General features: G+C 42.0%; 1 protein-coding gene across 1 annotated transcript in view; it reads right to left on the bottom strand.

Annotated features, from left to right (window-relative positions):
• The window catches only part of LOC133561484 (polycomb protein SCMH1), a 31,266-nt gene extending 16,904 nt beyond the window's left edge, over positions 1-14,362 (bottom strand). The window contains exons 1-12 of the mRNA XM_061914771.1: positions 14,066-14,362; positions 11,063-11,134; positions 10,876-10,941; positions 10,734-10,804; positions 7,819-8,053; positions 7,646-7,734; positions 5,175-5,421; positions 3,780-4,021; positions 3,519-3,704; positions 3,170-3,296; positions 1,182-1,382; positions 848-1,089 (exon numbers count right to left, since the gene is read on the bottom strand). Of these exons, the coding sequence (XP_061770755.1) occupies positions 848-1,089; positions 1,182-1,382; positions 3,170-3,296; positions 3,519-3,704; positions 3,780-4,021; positions 5,175-5,421; positions 7,646-7,734; positions 7,819-8,053; positions 10,734-10,804; positions 10,876-10,941; positions 11,063-11,087 (1,731 nt within the window). The 5' untranslated portion in view covers positions 11,088-11,134; positions 14,066-14,362. The remainder of the gene's footprint in view (positions 1-847; positions 1,090-1,181; positions 1,383-3,169; positions 3,297-3,518; positions 3,705-3,779; positions 4,022-5,174; positions 5,422-7,645; positions 7,735-7,818; positions 8,054-10,733; positions 10,805-10,875; positions 10,942-11,062; positions 11,135-14,065) is intronic.
• Positions 14,363-19,271: the final 4,909 nt, after the last annotated feature.

The following is a 19,271-nucleotide window of genomic DNA, read 5'->3' as shown; positions in this document are numbered from 1 at the left end:
GTAATACGAGAAAAAAGAAGGTGCAAATCTGGTAACAAATGAAGGAAGAATTAATTCCCACGAAAAACAGCAGGGGGTCCATTGTCTGGCGGTGGTTTGGCTTCAAGTGGGAATACGTTGAACAGACAACCGTAATTTGTCAAGCAAAAGCGTTGCTACAAAAAGTAGCATTACTGCTAATATGTGGCATCATTTGAAAAGTCACCTGCTAGAGAATGAAAAGTGTTTACTCTGCATGTCAACATCTCCATTCGGTACCATAACAACAAAATGCCGAAGCAACTATTTCCACATAAAAACCTTATAAAAAAAATAGTCAACAACATAAGGAGAAAACGTCCACAGTAACCTACCACATAGTGTTTTGATTTCCTAGTATGCAGCTTATTTCTATTTGACAGTTATTGAAATATCTTGTGTGACATCATGCACAAAAATGCACATTATTTGTTTTAAACTATTGTAGTGGCGTTCTGTACAAAAGTGCACTTTAATTTAATGTTGTTTTGATATGTCATCTTAGTGACATCATGCAGAAAAGTGCACTAATAGCTTGTTTTAAAATGTCTCTGACAATCTTTCACTTTCTGTTTCGATATGACATGAATGTTTGTGCCACTGCTTAATAACTGTTTAATAAATACACTTTTGGTAAATTGACTTAGTTGTGATTTCCCTCTCTGCATGAAAGTTTAAAAGTAGCATATATGAATGCAGTATGAAGAAGAATGTTTTAATGTAGACATAGAATCATCATACTGCTGTGATTATATGCATCACGTGTTAATTCAAGGCTAAGGCAAAATATCCAGATATATATTGTGTATCGTGACATGGCCTAAAAATATTGAGATATTGAAAAAAGGCCATATCGCCCAGTCCTACTTTGAAGGAACAAAATTAAACGTGGTGACTGGCCTGTAGTGTAGGTGCATCCGTCGAAGTGCAGGCTTTCTCTGGCCACAGGCTGACTGCCAAACAGGGGGTCACAGTGGAGGTTGTGGCAGAGCTTTTCCAGGAAGTGGAGGGCGTACGTGATGCTGCTGACGGTGGGCAGCGTCAGCGTGTGGTGCTGCTGATTGAAGACGGCTGGTGGATATTCATAAACGTGGAATTTCACATAAAAAAAAAAGACAATACATCTGCTGTAATCAAACTACAGTTCATTGTATCATTCTTACCTGAAACCACCTCTCCCCCCTGGCCCGGCTTGAGGCAGGAGAAGACGGTCGCCTGGTTATGAGCGGAGTCCATGCAAGCTTGGACACACTGCTGAAGCACGGAGGACGCGCGACCTGGGCCGAAGTGGTCTGGGAGCTTCTGGACACGCCGCTGGTCCAGATGGGGTCCCACTTTGCCATACTTGTTTAGGTAAACACAAACTGAGAGTGGGAGCAAACACAAGGAAGTGAGTCTGTGGCTGTAGGAAAACCGATAAATGCTTTTAAATATGATATCGGAATCTATCTGTATCAGTTTCAAAAAGCAAAATTAATGATTTTTTAAAACGCTGTTGTACAGAGTGGAACATATTCGGTAAAACACGGATATAAATCCAGTCAGCAGCCCCTCCCCTCTCCCACACACAGCAAAGGAGTTGACGACTGCAGCATGAGAAGTTTACTGGTGACGCTTGATGACCTCATCAAACCGCTGCAAACGCAGCATAACAACAACAAGAGTGTGTTGTTGCCGGTGCTGTAGTCGTGGCTAACAAGCAAGCTCGCTTGATGACTGACTACCAACGTCTATGGTTTGGGATTATTTTGAAGTGTGTCTAACGGATAAAAAACTGGCAATTTGCAATGACTGCAAAAAGTTGGTTATGCGAGGAGGAACCAAGGCATCTTCCTTTAATACGAACAATTTGATCGCCCACCTATTCAAGAATCATAAAGAGATACACGATGAATGCAAGCGTAAGATGGATGAAAAGCAAAAACCGGAAAAAAAAGTCGTACCACACATAGTTGTCGCTTAAAGACTTCGCCGAGAAAAAACAAAAATACGACAAAAACCACACCGGGGCGAAAGCTAACGTTGTGGTCGGGGATAACGAACGACGGTGGAGTTTGGTGGGGCTAGTCTGCCCTGCATGGCACACACTTTGCAGCTTGCAGTGAACGGAGATGCTCTGTCTCAACGCAGCATTTCAGAAGCTCTGGCTGACTGCTAGGCCACTTCAAGCACTCACCACTAGCTTGCAGCACATTTGTGTTACTCATACCAATACGTTAGACCAGGGCAGATTGAGCCCACTTTAGAATTTCCTGTTATACAGTATGCCAGGCAAACTTGCACTAAATGAGGACTACCGGTATGTTATTGTTTACATTATTACTTTAGTATACTCTGGACTGAAGCTGTGTGCATTCATTGTTTTTGTAACAGTTGTTTTGAGGCATGTTTAAAAAATGTAAGAATAATGCACTGTCTTAGACTTAGACTTTGTGAAAGTCAAAGGATAGTGTTTCCCATAGTTGTAGTGGATATCAGGATTATCTCAGGGAGAGCATATCCCAAATTCCAAGCTGGTGTTTTGAGGCATGTTAAAAAAAATTGATGCACTTTGTGACTTCAATAATAAATATGGCGGTGCCATGTTGGCACTTTTTTCCATAATTTGAGTTGAAGTTGTTCTCTTATTTTGGAAAACCTTGTTACATTGTTTAATGCATCCTGCAGGGTATCACAACAAAATTGAGCATAATATTGTGTTAATTCCATGACCGTATAAAGCGGTATCCGTTGATATCAGAATCGGTAATTAACATTTGGACAATATCGGAATATTGGATGTCGGCAAAAAAGCCATTATCAGACATCTCTACTCAGAATGCATTGTTTCGATTAAGGTCAGCATCCAGCAGCTTTAATTCTGTGTACATTACCTTTAAAATGTTGCTACACCACTTTTAATGTGGTTAACTTGACATACTGCTGTTAACATTGACTTAATCAGCCCCACTAATGCTGTCTAAGCTATAGCAACATTGGTGATGTTGCTTCCGTGCTATGCAATACGAGAGTTAAAAAAGTCAAAGAGAGATACTGTTTCCTTCTCATTTTTTCATGCACTCTACACCTTTACGCTAGCAAGTTGTCTACAGCCTCTTTTTGGTTTAGGGAAATAATAGAAGAGGATTCATGATAGTATGTTTTATGGTACCTGTGGGGGTTTGTAGTGCAGAGTTGGGGATGCTGGCGTTGTCAAGGGTGATGGTGCTGGTGTCAGGCTCTGGCATGCTGCTGGTTGGAGACGTGGGGACTGGATTAGGTACCAGGCGAGGTTTTCTCTGGACAAAGAAGTGTTTGTACTATTCTTTACAACGGTGAAGAGCTGAAGTCAACAAAGTAAAGCCACAGGCCAAGGAATGTCTGAAGAAATCCATATTGAATTGGCAAAGTTTGCTGGTTGGCAGCATATATAAAAAAATCATTCGCTGCTAACATTATTGTTGAAGATTAAAACTTCCATCAGAAAACAAGCACAGGTTTGTTGTGTAAGTGACGTCTACCTTACTGCCAGGTTTGGGCCCTCTTTTTTGGGGGATCTTGATAGGCGAGGCCTGGGGCTGCTGAAAGGCTATCCTTTGGGCCCAGTTGTCCGGCAATCTTCCACGGGGTCGTCCTGGACCTGCAGCTGGCCGCCCAGGTCCTGCCATGGCGTCTTTCAGCCAGTCGGCTTTCTTTACCCAACTCAACTGCAAGTACGGCAACATACCCAAATAGATGTTAGTGGGGACTTGCCAGTGTGCTACTTAGGGTGTCTGGCCTACCTTACGTCCAGGCTTGGGCCCACGTTTCTTGGGGATCTTAATGGGTTCAAGGTCTTTGGTAACCTGCACGCTCGTTGGTCCTAACACCCCTGGGGTCTTCTGGTTCCAAGCCCCCTTGGTTTTCCTGCGCCCCGGTTTACGCCCCCTTTGTCTGGTAGGTCTGTTTCCAACGGTTGGTGTTGGCATGGCTTGATTTTCCACTGCCCTGTCTGTTAGGGGTCCGATACCCTTCGGCAACACTGCTGTTAAGGGGAAAGTTTGAGATATTGCTATGAGAAAAGTAGGTCAAGTTTTGACACAATTTAATCACAGGGTAGGAAACTAACTTCAAGAGGTAACAAACTGAGACTCGTTTGAAACAGAGTGCTATCAATGCTAATTAAGGAATGAAGTACCAAATATTGATGCAGCTTTAATGCATTTCTACATAACTTCTTCAAATAATTGTTCCAGTCTTGTCCAGATGTCCGATAGCTACATTACAACTCATATGCTTCCGAAGAAGTTCTGCGCTATAATCATTTTGGACAGTTTCTTATAATCACCTTATTGTGAAATACAAACAAGCAAGTGTCAGGTGCATCAAACTGCAAAAATAAAAAGAAAAAACAAAATAGCAATTCCAGACAAGAAGTAAGGATTTATTTTGCACTTCGCCGACCTTCTAAAAGCCTGACGGCTGTGACTTAAAAGCAAGTAACCTTTGAGGCCTAAAGGTTCAACACCTTACAAGGAAGCTTAGTGCCAACAGATGTCAACCCGACCGCAAATCAGAAGCAGAAGCATACAAAGCATACACTATGCAGCCTGTGGGAATTATAAATTAAATACACTTCCACAGAGGAATGCTGATAAATGGCACTGCTGCAAGCTACAACAACTTTTCATACCGGAGCAAGTGTGAAGCCGGGGAAAACACCACAGCTGATCGATCAGCACAGATTGGTTGATTCTTTGTGAATATACTTAGGTTACATGTTCATTGATCAGTGGCAGCCTTTACAAATACACACAATTGTTGCAAGCAAGCACACTCGTGTAGCATTTCCTCCTCTCGAGGGAGAGTTCACCGAGTTCCCACACACACTCCAACACTTCCATCACTTTAAATTAATTCTGTCTTTTTGCTCGTCTTACCTTCGCTGTCCTGCTTAAACAAGAGTCAAACGTCTCAGCTCGGCTGTACATCCACTGCAGATTAAATAACTACTATCCAGGAGCTCAACGCCACTCTTCGCTCCTCCCACCATCTCTGACAACCATATTTGACTGGAATATGTTCGCTCAGCACATTTACACCAGTGCGCCTCACTTGTCAATTCTTGTCTTCCAAACCACGGAGAAGATAAGCAAATGTTGTGCTTAACTTCACAAAAACTCTGGAAGGATTCCTACCTTTGGTTCCAGGCGGCTGCAGGTTGTCCCCGGTGAGCGTGCACCAGCCGACCGGGAAGATGTCCCTGGAGTCGTAGCGGCAGAAGTAGTCGAAGGCCCCCCGCCAGCCGTCGAAGGAGACCAATACCTCCACTCCGCGGAGGGCGCCCACTGTTGCCGGGCAAATGAAGTGAGGGTTTTTGCGGTCCACCGCCTCCAGCTTCATACCCACTTGGAAGGAGTTTTGCTCCGGAGTGGGAGGCTCCTGCTGGGGTCATGTTAAAAAAAGGGAGGAAGAGGGTCACGGTATGGAAGGCACAATGAGTGTTAGAGCACCTTATATAAACAGGTGGGAGTAGAACTTAGTTTATTTACTCAACAGGAGAGGGTACAAGGCACATATTTATTTATGAGGAAGGCTTTCGTTTTTACAAATGCGTGCGTAAGGGTGGAAAATTATGCGTTGTTAATTAAAGGGTTACTTGTGTTACAACGCCAAAAAAATATCTGTTTCTCTGCTGTGGTCTGTATGGGCCGTAGTAGTACTCAGTTGTAATACACTTTTCCACATATTGCGGCAAAAATGACAATATCAAACAAAAAGACCTTTGGAGCTAAAGTCATAGATAAGTTTCTTAAATGCGAAAAGTATGACTTAAGTGGTGAATGTTACGGTCGGGGGGTCGCAGCTTGCTGCAAGGTTCGTTCCCACGGGATACAAACAGACCACTTGCAGGACAGGACTTGCAGGTAGGAACGTGATTTATTTTTGAGAAATCAAGGAGGTACAAAAAACAGGAAAAAGCCGACGGAAAAATGTGCCAAACGCAGTGGAAGCTAAGGCTACTACTTAGCATAGAATAGAGACAGGCTATACTCACGTAACTTGTAGCATAAGCAAACAAAGAACCAGGACGAGTGTGGCGAGAGAGGTTAATAAGTAAATAGCTCTCTGATTAGTGGTCGACTGCCGATGAGCGTGCCAACCACTAAACAGAGGCAGGTGAACCCAATTAATTCCCATAGAAAACAAAACAAACACAGAGGTGCACAATGAACTGATTAACGTGGACCCCAACTTAAACAAGTTGAAAAACTTATTCGGGTGTTACCATTTAGTGGTCAATTGTACGGAATATGTACTTAACTGTGCAATCTACTAATAAAAGTATCAATCAATCAATCAATCAAAACAAAACAGGGACAAAGGGAGTCCAAAAACACCAGAAATTTACAAAAACATGATCTGGGCCGGGCTTCACGGTGGCAGAGGGGTTAGTGCGTTGCCTCACAATACAAAGGTCCTGCAGTCCTGGGTTCAAATCCAGGCTCGGGATCTTTCTGTGTGGAGTTTGCATGTTCTCCCCGTGAATGCGTGGGTTCCTTCCGGGTACTCCGGCTTCCTCCCACTTCCAAAGACATGCACCTGGGGATAGGTTGATTGGCAACACTAAACTGGCCCTAGTGTGTGAATGTGAGTGTGAATGTTGTCTGTCTATCTGTGTTGGCCCTGCGATGAGGTAGCGACTTGTCCAGGGTGTACCCCGCCTTCCGCCCGATTGTAGCTGAGATAGGCGCCAGGGCCCCCCGCGACCCCGAAAGGGAATAAGCAGTAGAAAATGGATGGATGGATGATCTGGGCCACGGATCATGACAATGAAGCTTTATTACATTTGCACTTTAATTTTATTGACAGTTCTGTTAAAAATGTTTAATTATTAATGTAGTTATTTATTCTAACACAATATATTAATCCATTTTCTACCGCTTAATTGTACATAGATTAATTTTTCATCAGTCCCTTTCTTATGTTTTATGTTTGAATAGTATGTATTTGTCTAATCAGCCTCACCTAAAGTTAATGTATTGAATAATAATATTTGTAATTACCACGTCATTTCGTTTCATCCATTCATCCATCCATTTCCTACCGCTTATTCCCTTTGGGGTGGCGGGGGGCGCTGGTGCCTATCTCAGCTACAATCGGGCGGAAGGTGGTGTACAACCTGGACAAGTCGCCACCTCGTCGCAGGGCCATTTTGTTTCATGCCATTAAAAAACAAGATCCCATTTAGAATATTTTTTTCATGATCGCTTTTATATTTGCCTCTAAATCTTTGATAATTCGCCTAAATCTGCACTGATTCAGGTAAATAAACAGGAGCCTAATGGGGCTTAGACCATTGCTTGAAACCCAAAAGTGCCCAGATATGCCTCTAGGTCACGTGATTGCAATCCAACTATTTTGTGTTTGTGCATGACTTCATGTCCCAAACAAGCAGATTTTAGCTAAATTAATGTGCTGTGTTGCGGCGACCGTCAAAAAAAAGCTCTGTGTATATTTAGCACTGGGATGCAATAGGTCCACAATGGGTTCAGTCCGCAGTAGAAACTGACACATTGACTAGAATGAAAATGGTCAGGGCGCCCTTCCACAGCAATTAGACGTACAGTAGAAATCTGGGATTAGTCTGTGAGTTGTGAATAAGTACCTTGTGAAAGATGCGAGGAGGCGCCATCTCAGCCCCATTTAGTGTCTTCAACAAAAACATAGGCCAGGACGATGCATTAAGACGAAAACCTGAGGAGACGACACAATACGCAGAAACTATGAATTTTTACTGAAAACCTGTCAAGCTCAATGCCTACGTCCGTGTGTCCTTACCGAGCGGCGGCTGCAGCATGCCCCCGTTCTTCTCGCAGTAGCCGATGGGTTGGATTTCTGACGAGTCCACCAGGCGCCAGAAGTCATTCTTGTTGTCTGAGCCATCCAGGCGGAGGCGAAGCCGTGCCCCTGTCAGGCCGACCACGGTGGCGATGCAAGTAGACGTGGTGTTCCGTGGGTCCTGTGCCTCCAGCTTCATGCCCGCTTTGAACTCATTGAGTGGGGGCGTAAGGCTCTACATCAGGGGTGACAAAAGTCATTTTAGCTCAGGGGCCGCATGGAAGAAAATCTATTCCCATGTGGGCCAGACGAGTAAAATCATGGCATAATACCTAAAAAGTATAACTACGATAACTTCAGATGGTTTTCTTTGTTTAAAGATGCAATCCATGTATTGTTGCAGATTGTATTGTACCATATGTCCCGGCAAGAAAATCTGCCTTCTAAGAAGTCCGGCTTATTAGTGATTTCCAGAGCCCAAAAAAGGTCTGCGGGCTATAGAGCGTTTTCTATTGGGGCTCCAGTACTCTGGAATGCCATCCCGGTAACAGTTTGAGATGCTAACTCAGTAGCCTGCGTGGAGAGGTTATCAGGTGACCACAGATGACGAGCCAGCTGTTCAAAGTCAGACTTGTGGCAGCTTTTTTGAAACATTTTGCAGGCATCAACTTCCAAATGAGCTAATATTTCCAAAAAAAACAAAGTTTACCAATCCTTTGCGGTGAATTCAATTGAATATAGGTTGAAAACATTTAGCTTGTATTGATGTTATAGGAACACTGACACAGTTAGCAGTAAATGACACAGTTAGCATAAAATACGAGTGACCATCCCAGTACACAAACGGCAAGACTTAATAAAATCAAGTTGTGACAACGTAACCTACAAATCGCCCGCAGCATGGTAATCGGGATAAATGCGCCTGTCTCCAATACTGTCCAGACCTGTTGTCATCTAATAACAGCAGTGCGCTCCTAAACGCACTCTGAGATTACGCAGAAGTAGAAGCGAGTGAAATGAAGTGAAACGAAGCAATCGGTGCACAAGCGCAGCGGCGCTTCTGTTTCCAGAAAGTGGGCAGTGTTGCCTAAAAAATGTTTTTTCTTCAGTAATTACAAATTTAATTGGTACTACTAACTTTCTGGAATTTTACCGCAATTTATCATTACACCGTTTACCCTTACATCCCGAGTTGTCGTATGACGCATGTAAGTGGGAGCTATTTATTATGCAGCGAAAATGAACTAACATTGCCATTATTTTTCACAACACGAGTGAGTAGCAAGTTAACTTTGTCACTGAGAAGCTGCGGTTCATCAAGGGGAAAGACGCAGCGTTTACCGCAGTGCTTTGTTGCTAAGGCAAACGCCTTAACAACAAAGAGCCACCGCCTAAACTAAAGTCATAGCAAGCTGCTCGGCTTCGTTCTGCATCTGCCTCTGTCAGTACGTCTATGCAGCACCCAGCATTGTCCCACCCACAGAACCATCTGATTGGTTACACACAGAGCGGTAACAGCCAATCAGCAGTGCGTATTCAGAGCACATGGAGTCAATGCTCACGGCACAGGACAGACAGTGGAGTGAATAGAACTCTCTCCAAATTATAACAAACACCTCCCAGTCAACTACTAGTAACATCACTATGAGCCTGTTGACGTTCTAGAAATATAAGCGGCAGCTCAGCTTCCTCGCAGTCCTTGTGGTGAAGGTTAATTAGCTTTTAGCTTAACGTTAGCTCATTGTACGGTGTGTGCGTGTGTTACGGACATCAAATCCCTGTCTGTCTGAGAGAAAGACAAGCATTATTGACCTAAAATAAAGTTATTTCACTTTACCTTTTTCTGTGTTGATTGAGCTGTGTTGAAGCAGCAAAAAAGGACATTATGTTAAGTGAAGAGTTTACTGAAGCTGTCTCTAATAGTTGATATATAATGTAACTGCATCATAAAGCCTACATGAACTCCACTGTGTTCAGGGATGAATAGTCTCTCCTATTGCTATTGTATTATTTTTAGCTATAGTTTCATTAATCATTAGTAATGTAGCAGCTTAGTTTTGACTGGCAAGGTCCCTGCTGTCACATATTGATAAAAATAGAACATTTACATAATAAAAATCAACTACAGGCTTCCCAAATGCTGTAATATATTAAGCATGATGACTTGAGCATATGTCAGCATATGGCCCTGACTGATTTGTTTTTACTTTACGGAAAAAATACATCGTATCACACGACGATCTATGGTCTATTGCCCCCCAGGCTGTGGTGGCAGCGATAAGATGGAGACGTAATGGTGGTGACAGGCAAAATTACACTGTTCCTTACACCCACCGCCTTCCAAGTCCGACGCCCCCTTCCCCCTGGAGAGGCACCACTAACAAATTTTCTGGGGGAAACTTTGAACACAAATTCTAACATTAACTGTGACGTTGTGAAGCAAAGCGTGATTCTCTCCCTTGGGAAAACGGGGCCACAAGCCAGTTTTGCAATATGATAAGGACTCCAAACACATCTTCAAGATGACAAGTGCCTTGCTGAGGAAGCTGAACGGGATGGATTGGCCAAACCGGCGTGTAAAGTGTAGTGTGTAACATCCACCACCTTTGTGATGTCATCATGGTGGAGTGGACGAGGATTCCAGTAACTGATGCAGCTCTAGTGAAATCCCACGCGGATTAAGACAGCACTTGATACAAACAGTCCTCATACTAACACTTTAGACACAATTTGGACATGTTCACAGGAAGGTGTACTATTGACTTGCGTTGCCAGACAATCATTTCTGTGTGCTGACTAATTTTCAGTGGATATTAAATCTGTACCGCTATACAAACATTTACGAATGCTTGCTGAATTATGTCGGACGTTTTGTGAAACACTATACATGCAGGGTAAACATTGATCGAGCGCACCTGTCGGAAGCATTGTGCAGGTGCAGCACTGGTGCCCGTCTCTTTTAGATACTTATCCCAACTGAAATGTCCTGTGGAAAAATAAGAGTTAGAAACCAACTAATACTTTGATTTTAATAGTTGGCTGCCGTGGGCTAATTACCATGATACAGTGTGGGCCGTCCACTGCGGGTATGCTTAATCTTTCGTGCATCTTTCCACTCTATAGCTAGACAGCAAACACACAAAACAGACTCATCTTCAATGTATTTTACTTTCAACGAGTAACCCTGCAAGAATTAATGTTTGCTTACAAAATAATTCCAACATTATAGCAATAATGTGCTTACCTTTCTGTGGCATAGGCTTCCTCATGCTCCAACGGTATGGACCCACCTCAAGATAGGACAGTGACGTTTACCCTTTAAGAGCAGAAAAAACATGAAAAAAGTCACAACAGTGCGAGACCATGAGAAGACTTCATGGCAGGCGTAGCACAGGGCGAATCAAATGGGATTTCAGGGGCCAAAACTGGCCCGAGAATGCATCAGACTGGGCCGTACAAAAACTTTGAAAAGACCATTTTTTTGCAGTAGATTCCCAAAACACTACAGCTTTGTAATATAGATATTTTACAAAGTTTTTTTGCAGTCAGTCCTTAAAAAAAGATAATTCTCAGGAATACACAATATAAGAATAATAGTGTTCCAAAAGTGCTTAGCTAACTTCAGTTATGTTTTAAGGCAAACTGAATAGATTTTCTTAGTTCTACCAAAGAGAACTAAACGACACAAAATATGATCCGAAAAATCAGTTTTAATGAAGGCATTGGCCATTAATTGTTGTTTACGTGCTTGTTGGGGTCCAAAATTAATTTATGCCTAATTCCATTGTAAGACATAACATGAAAATAGACAACTACACCTGCAGTGTCCAATATACAGTATTTGTTACAGTTACACTGGCAGACAGTATGCCAGCGTAGGTTAAAATCGAGCTTAAGTGCCTATGTAAATACACTATATTGCCAAAAGTATTTGGCCACCCATCCAAATGATCAGAATCAGGTGTCCTAATCACTTGGCCCGGCCACAGGTGTATAAAATCAAGCACTTAGGCATGGAGACTGTTTCCACAAACATTTGTCAAAGAATGGGCAGCTATCAGGAGCTCAATGATTCCCAGCGTGGAACTGTCATAAGATGCCAACACTGCAACAAATCCAGTTGGGAAATTTCCTCGCTCCTAAATATTCCAAAGGCAACTGTCGGTTTTATTAGAAGAAAATGGAAGAGTTTAGAAACAACAGCAACTCAGCCACAAAGTGGTAGGAATTATGTTGTGGGGTTGTTTTTCCAGGAGTTGCGCTTTGCCCCTCAGTTCCAGTGAAAGGAACTTTGAATGCTCCAGGATACCAAAACATGTTGGAGAATTAAAGGCAGTGCCTTTAAAGGCCTACTGAAATGAGATGTTCTTATTTAAATGGGGATAGCAGGTCCATTCTATGTGTCATACTTGATCATTTCGCGATATTGCCATATTTTTGCTGAAATGATTTAGTAGAGAACATCGACGATAAAGTTGGCAACTTTTGGTCGCTAATAAAAAAGCCTTGCCTGTACTGGAAGTAGCAGACGATGTGCGCGTGACGTCACGGGTTGTGGAGCTCCTCACATCTGAACATTGTTTACAATCATGGCCACCAGCAGCCAGAGCGATTTGGACCGAGAAAGCGACAATTTCCTCATTAATTTGAGCGAGGATGAAAGATTCGTGGATGAGGAAAGTGAGAGTGAAGGACTATAGAGAAAAAAAAAAAAAGACGAGGGCAGTGGGAGCGATTCAGATGTTATTAGACACATTTACTGGTGTAGCCGAGTGTCCCGGGTTCGCCTATACAGTGTACTAATATAATAAAATAATAAACGGGAGACATTAGAGCAGGTCCGGCAGCCACCGCTTCTTTAATGTGAACTCCTTTACACCCTACGTCACAGCAACACGGCAACTCTGAAAGGATAAAACTCCTCCTCCTCCTCCTCACACTCTCTTTTAACTTGGGACACCCTTAACTGTTTGTTACACTAGGAAAATTCTGGAAAATCCCTTATCTGCTTATTGTGTTACTAGTGTTTTAGTGAGATTATATGGTGGTACCTGAAAGTCGGAGGGGTGTGGGCACGGGTGTGGTGACTGCCAGTGTCTCCGTGGGAAGCCATGTTTCTCGACGAGGCAAGGCAGCCGGGCTGAGTTTTTTTCTCCCCCTGATCCATGGTGTAAGCATCTGACGGTCGGGGGCGGCCGTTGGGAGGAGGCAAGAGAGTCCACAGCTGCAGGAAGAATGACGCAAACTCTCCGCTCATGTCTACGGTAAGAGCCGACTTATTGTCACGATTTTCTCACCGTAACCTGCCGGTTGACATGTGGTAGGGAAACATGTTCGCTTGACCGCTCTGTTCTATAGAAAAGCTTCACCGTCAGCTTTCGGGAATCTAAACAAGGAAACACCGGCTGTGTTTGTGTTGCTATAGGCAGCCGCAATACACCGCTTCCCACCTACATCTTTCTTCTTTGACGTCTCCATTATTAGTTGAATAAATTGCAAAATATTCAGCAACACAGATGTCCAGAATACTGTGTAATTATGTGATTAAAGCAGACGACTCATAGCTGGGATCGGTACTGGATCAAAACGTCCGCTACAATCCGTGACGTCACGCGCACGCGTCACTATACCGTGACGTTTTCAGCAGGATAATTTGCGCAAATTTTAAATTGCAATTTAGTAAACTAACCCGGCCATATATCATTGATATATAAAATATCAGACTGCGTGGTAGGTAGTAATGGCTTTCAGTAGGCCTTTAAGGCACGCTCCCATAATTGTTGTCTGAGTGGAAATTGGGAGAAAGTAGGGAGAATGGTTGCCCCGGAAGATTTTCGGGAGGGGTACTGAGATTCGGGAGCCTTCCGGGAAAATCTGGAGGGTTGGCAAGTATGCCTCACCAATGCGCTTTTGGAAGAATGGTGGAAAATCCCTATAAACACACTCCGCAACCTTGTGGACAGCCTTCCCAGAAGAGTTGAAGCTGCAATAGCTGCAACAGGTGGACCGACATCATATAGAACCCTACAGGTTAGGGATGGGATGGCACTTCAAGTTCATAAGTGAGTCAATTAAGGCAGGTGGCCAAATACTTTTGGCAATATAGTCTATGTGCATTTGGGGTGTACCTAATGAAGTGTCCGGCAAGTGTACATTGCATTGAGGACTGGATAATAATTTTACCATTAAAAAAAACAACTAATCGTATTTCTGGACGATAATAGGCTGGAATATTACACACACTTACCTTAGACCAACTTCATAACCGTTGAACAGTGTTGTTTATCTCCACTGTTTATTTCCATGCTAGCGGCTAGCTTAGCATGCTGGCCGCTGACGTCATTCCTCAAACAAATGACGAAAGGCGAACGTAGCGGCACACTTCCCCTTCGCCCAGGCAAGCGCGTTGGTTGTAGCGGGCCGCCTTCGAGATGAGGACCGTCTCTCGGAGGAGTTATGTTGTGGACATGGCGAGCGTGTGCGTTCATCTCCTGGCCGCCATTTTCCCCCTCCCACTACTTGGTGATGGGGAAGAAAGGGGGAGGAGAGATGGAAGGAGGGAAACTACGGCACTCAGTGGCCAAATGGTAGTACTGCAGGGAATGATGCTAACTGCAGTGGTTCTCAACCTTTTTTCAGTGATGTACCCCCTGTGAACATTTTTTTTTAATTCAAGTACCCCCTCATCAGAGCAAATCATTTTTGGTTGAAAAAAAGAGATAAAGAAATAAAATACAGAACTGTGCCATCAGTTTATGATTTATTAAATCGTATAACAGTGCAAAATATTGCTCATGTGTAGTGGTCTTTCTTGAACTATTTGGAATAAAAGATATGAAATAACTAAAAACTTTGTGTGATTCAATGATAAAAAAATATTTCTCCACATAGAAGTAATCATCAACTTAAAGTGTCCTCTTTGGGGATTGTAATAGAGATCCATCTGGATTCATCAACTTAATTCTTAACAATTCTTCACAAAAAAAGAAATTTTTCACATCAATATTTATGGAACATGTCCACAAAAAATCTAGCAGTCAACACTGAATATTGCATCGTTGCATTTCTTTTCATAGTTTATGAACTTACATTCATATTTTGTTGAAGTATTATTCCATAAATATATTTATGAAGGATTTTTAAATTGTTGCTTTTTTTAGAATATTAAAAAAAAAACTCAGGTACCCATTGGCATACCTTCAAGTACCCCCAGGGGTACGCGTACTCCCATTTGAGAACCACTGGAGTACTGTACAGCAGGGGTCCCCAACCTTTTTTCATCGTTTTTTCATTTTCATTTTTTTACAAATGAAAATGGCAAACATGTTTTTTACATTTTTTTTATGTAAAAACATATGTCAATAACATATTAAGTTAAAGTTAAAGTACCAATGATTGTCACACACACATACTAGGTGTGGCGAAATGTGTCCTCTGCATTTGACCCATCACCCTTGTTCACCCCCTGAGAGGTGAGGGCAGCAGTGGGCAACAGCGGTGCCACTCCTGGGAATCATTTGTGGTGATCCTTTGAGTCACATATTAACAGCGTTACTAAAACGGCCTTATTTCATCTTCGTAATATCGCTAAAATTCGCTCCATTCTGTCCACTAAAGACGCTGAGATCATTATCCATGCGTTTTTTACGTCTCGCCTCGATTACTGTAACGTATTATTTGGGGTCTCTCCATGTCTAGCATTAAAAGATTACAGTTGGTACAAAATGCGGCTGCTAGACTTTTGACAAGAACAAGAAAGTTTGATCACATTACGCCTATACTGTATATACCTTTATATACATATATACATACATATATACCTATACGGTATATACCTTTATATACATATATACATACATATGTACCTATACTGTATATACCTTTATATACATGTATACATACATATATACCTATACTGTATATACCTTTATATACATATATACATACATATATACCTATACTGTATATATCTTTATATACATATATACATACATATATACCTATACTGTATATACCTTTATATACATATATACATACATATATACCTATACTGGCTCACCTGCACTGGCTTCCTGTGCACTTAAGATGTGACTTTAAGGTTTTACTACTTACGTATAAAATACTACACGGTCTAGCTCCATCCTATCTTGCCGATTGTATTGTACCATATGTCCCGGCAAGAAATCTGCGTTCAAAGGACTCCGGCTTATTAGTGATTCCCAAAGCCCAAAAAAAGTCTGCGGGCTATAGAGCGTTTTCATTTCGGGCTCCAGTACTCTGGAATACCCTCCCGGTAACAGTTCGAGATGCCACCTCAGTAGAAGCATTTAAGTCAATCTATCAATTAATGTTTACTTATATAGCCCTAAATCACTAGTGTCTCAAAGGGCTGCACAAACCACAACACAAACCACTACGACATCCTCGGTAGGCCCACATAAGGGCAAGGAATACTCACACCCAGTGGGACGTCGGTGACAATGATGACTATGAGAACCTTGGAGAGGAGGAAAGCAATGGATGTCGAGCGGGTCTAACATGATACTGTGAAAGTTCAATCCATAATGGATCCAACACAGTCGCGAGAGTCCAGTCCAAAGCGGATCCGACACAGCAGCGAGAGTCCCGTTCACAGCGGAGCCAGCAGGAAAACCTCCCAAGCGTAGGCGGATCAGCAGCGCAGAGATGTCCCCAGCCGATACACAGGCAAGCAGTACATGGCCACCGGATCGGACCGGACCCCCTCCACAAGGGAGAGTGTCTCACCTTTAAACTCATTTGTATACTGTAGCCTTTAAATAGACTCCCTTTTTAGACCAGTTGATCTGCCGTTTCTTTTCTTTTTTCTCCTATGTCCCACTCTCCCTTGTGGAGGGGGTCCGGTCCGATCCGGTGGCCATGTACTGCTTGCCTGTGTACCGGCTGGGGACATCTCTGCGCTGCTGATCCGCCTCCGCTTGGGATGTTTTCCTGCTGGCTCCGCTGTGAACGGGACTCTCGCTGCTGTGTTGGATCCGCTTTGGACTGGACTCTCGCGACTGTGTTGGATCCATTGTGGATTGAACTTTCACAGTATCATGTTAGACCCGCTATATACTATATATATTGAACAAGCAAACAAATATATCATCAAAAAAATATATATGAAAACAAAACCAATATAAAAGGAACTTGGGATGTTTTGAATAGTCTAATCAAACAAGGATATTCAAATTTGACTTATCCTGATTACTTTATTGATGAAAACGGTGAAGATTATAATATGAGTAATGTAGTGAATAAGTTCAATAGTTTTTTTTGTAAATGTTGGTCCTAAGTTGGTTGTTGATATCCCAGACAATGGAGTTACAAAATTACCTATTGAATATAATTCTTGGTCATTCTTTCTCTGAGCTACAAATGAGCAGGAAGTGACAAACATTGTGCGGAAGTGTGAAAGTAAGTGCTCCACTGACTGCCATGATATCAACATGATATTGCTTCAAAAGGTTTTACTGAATATTGTAAAACCCTTCACTTATAAATGTAACCTATCATTCCAGACTGTCCGATTTCCAAGTCAAATGAGAATGGCTAAGGTAACTCCGCTCTTCAAAAGTGACAGAAAACACTCTTTCACAAATTACCGACCAATCTCTCTTTTGCCTCACTTCTCAAAAATCTTAGAGAAACTATTAAACTCTCGACTTGAATATTTTCTTGAGAAGCATCATGTCATCAATGAGGGTCAGTATGGGTTTGGGTCCAAATGAACAACCTCAATGGCGATAACTGAAGCTATTGAAGGGACGGCGTGGCGCAGTGTGAGAGTGGCCGTGCGCAACCCGAGGGTCCCTGGTTCAAATCCCACCTAGTACCAACTTCGTCACGCCCGTTGTGTCCTGAGCAAGACACTTCACCCTTGCTCCTGATGGGTGCTGGTTGGCGCCTTGCATGGCAGCTCCCTCCATCAGTGTGTGAATGTGTGTGTGAATGGGTAAATGTGGAAGTAGTGTCAAAGCGCTTTGAGTACCTTGAAGGTAGAAAAGCGCTATACAAGTACAACCCATGTATAAGTAACTAATGCACTGGAGCATCAAAGATATGCAGTTGGTATCTTTATTGATCTAAAGAAAGCCTTTGATACCATTAATCATTCAATTCTTCTAGATAAAATGGAAAGATATGGAATTAGGGGGCCGGCTGGTGACTGGTTAACAAATTATTTAACAGAAAGGGTACCGTTTGTAAAAATGGGTCCATTTTTATCTGATACTCCTGGCATTGCGTGTGGTGTCCCCCAAAAGTCCGTGTTGGGGCCCAAACTGTTTAATGTATATATTAATGATATGTTTCATACATCCAAAGTACTAAAATTTGTACTATTTGCAAACGACACAAATATATTCTACAGTAGTGATGACTATAATGAGCTCATAAATACAGTAAACACAGCGCTAAATATAGTAAAGAAATGGATGAACACAAATAAATTATCTTTGAATATAAATAAAACTAAGATAGTGATCTTTGGAAATCACAACAAAACGTCTGAACAGAAAATAAGTATTGATGGTACCCAAATTGAAATCGTTAATGAGAATACATTTTTGGGAGTAATGGTTGATAGTAAACTATCATGGAAACCTCATGTCAGACACATTCAAACAAAAATCTTCAAAAGCCTCTCAATTATAAACAAAGCAAAGCTATACCTCAATGAAAATGCACTCCGTACTCTATACTGTACCTTGGTACTGCCATATACTGTGTTGAATACTTCTTTGTACTCTATACTGCACCTTGGTACTGCCATACCTTACATACTGTGTTGAAGTATGGGGGAATACTTACCACAACACAATTCATCCTCTGATCATATTACAGAAAAGAGCAGTGCGGATCATTCACAACGTTGGTTATTTAGAACATACTCATAATCTGTTTATGCAATCAAAGTCTCTCAAATTTGATGACCTTGTTAAATATTAGGGCTGCGAATATTTGGGTGTCCCACGATTCAATTCAATATCGATTCTTGGGGTCATGATTCAATTCAAAATCAATTTTTTTTTATCAATTCAACACGATTCTCGATTAAAAAATGATTTTTTCCCGATTCAAAAGGATTGTGTATTCATTCAATACATAGATTTCAGCAGGATCTACCCCAGTCTGCTGACATGCCAGCAGAGTAGTAGATTTAAAAAAAAAAAAAAGCTTTTATAATTGTAAAGGACAATGTTTTCTCAACTGATTGCAATAATGTAAATTTGTTTGAACTATTAAAGGAAGCAAAAATATGACTTATTTTATCTTTGTGAAAACATTGGACACAGTGTGTTGTCAAGCTTATGAGATGCCATGCAAGTGTAAGCCACTGTGACACTATTGTTCTTTTTTATTATTTTTATAAATGTCTAATGATAATGTCAATGAGGGATTTTTAATTATTCATTTTTGTTTCACTACTT

The sequence above is a fragment of the Nerophis ophidion genome, linkage group LG11, assembly GCF_033978795.1.
Source record: "Nerophis ophidion isolate RoL-2023_Sa linkage group LG11, RoL_Noph_v1.0, whole genome shotgun sequence".
NCBI lineage: Eukaryota > Metazoa > Chordata > Actinopteri > Syngnathiformes > Syngnathidae > Nerophis > Nerophis ophidion.
Note: the sequence above shows the minus strand (reverse complement) of the source record. Positions and strands in the feature narration are given on the sequence as shown.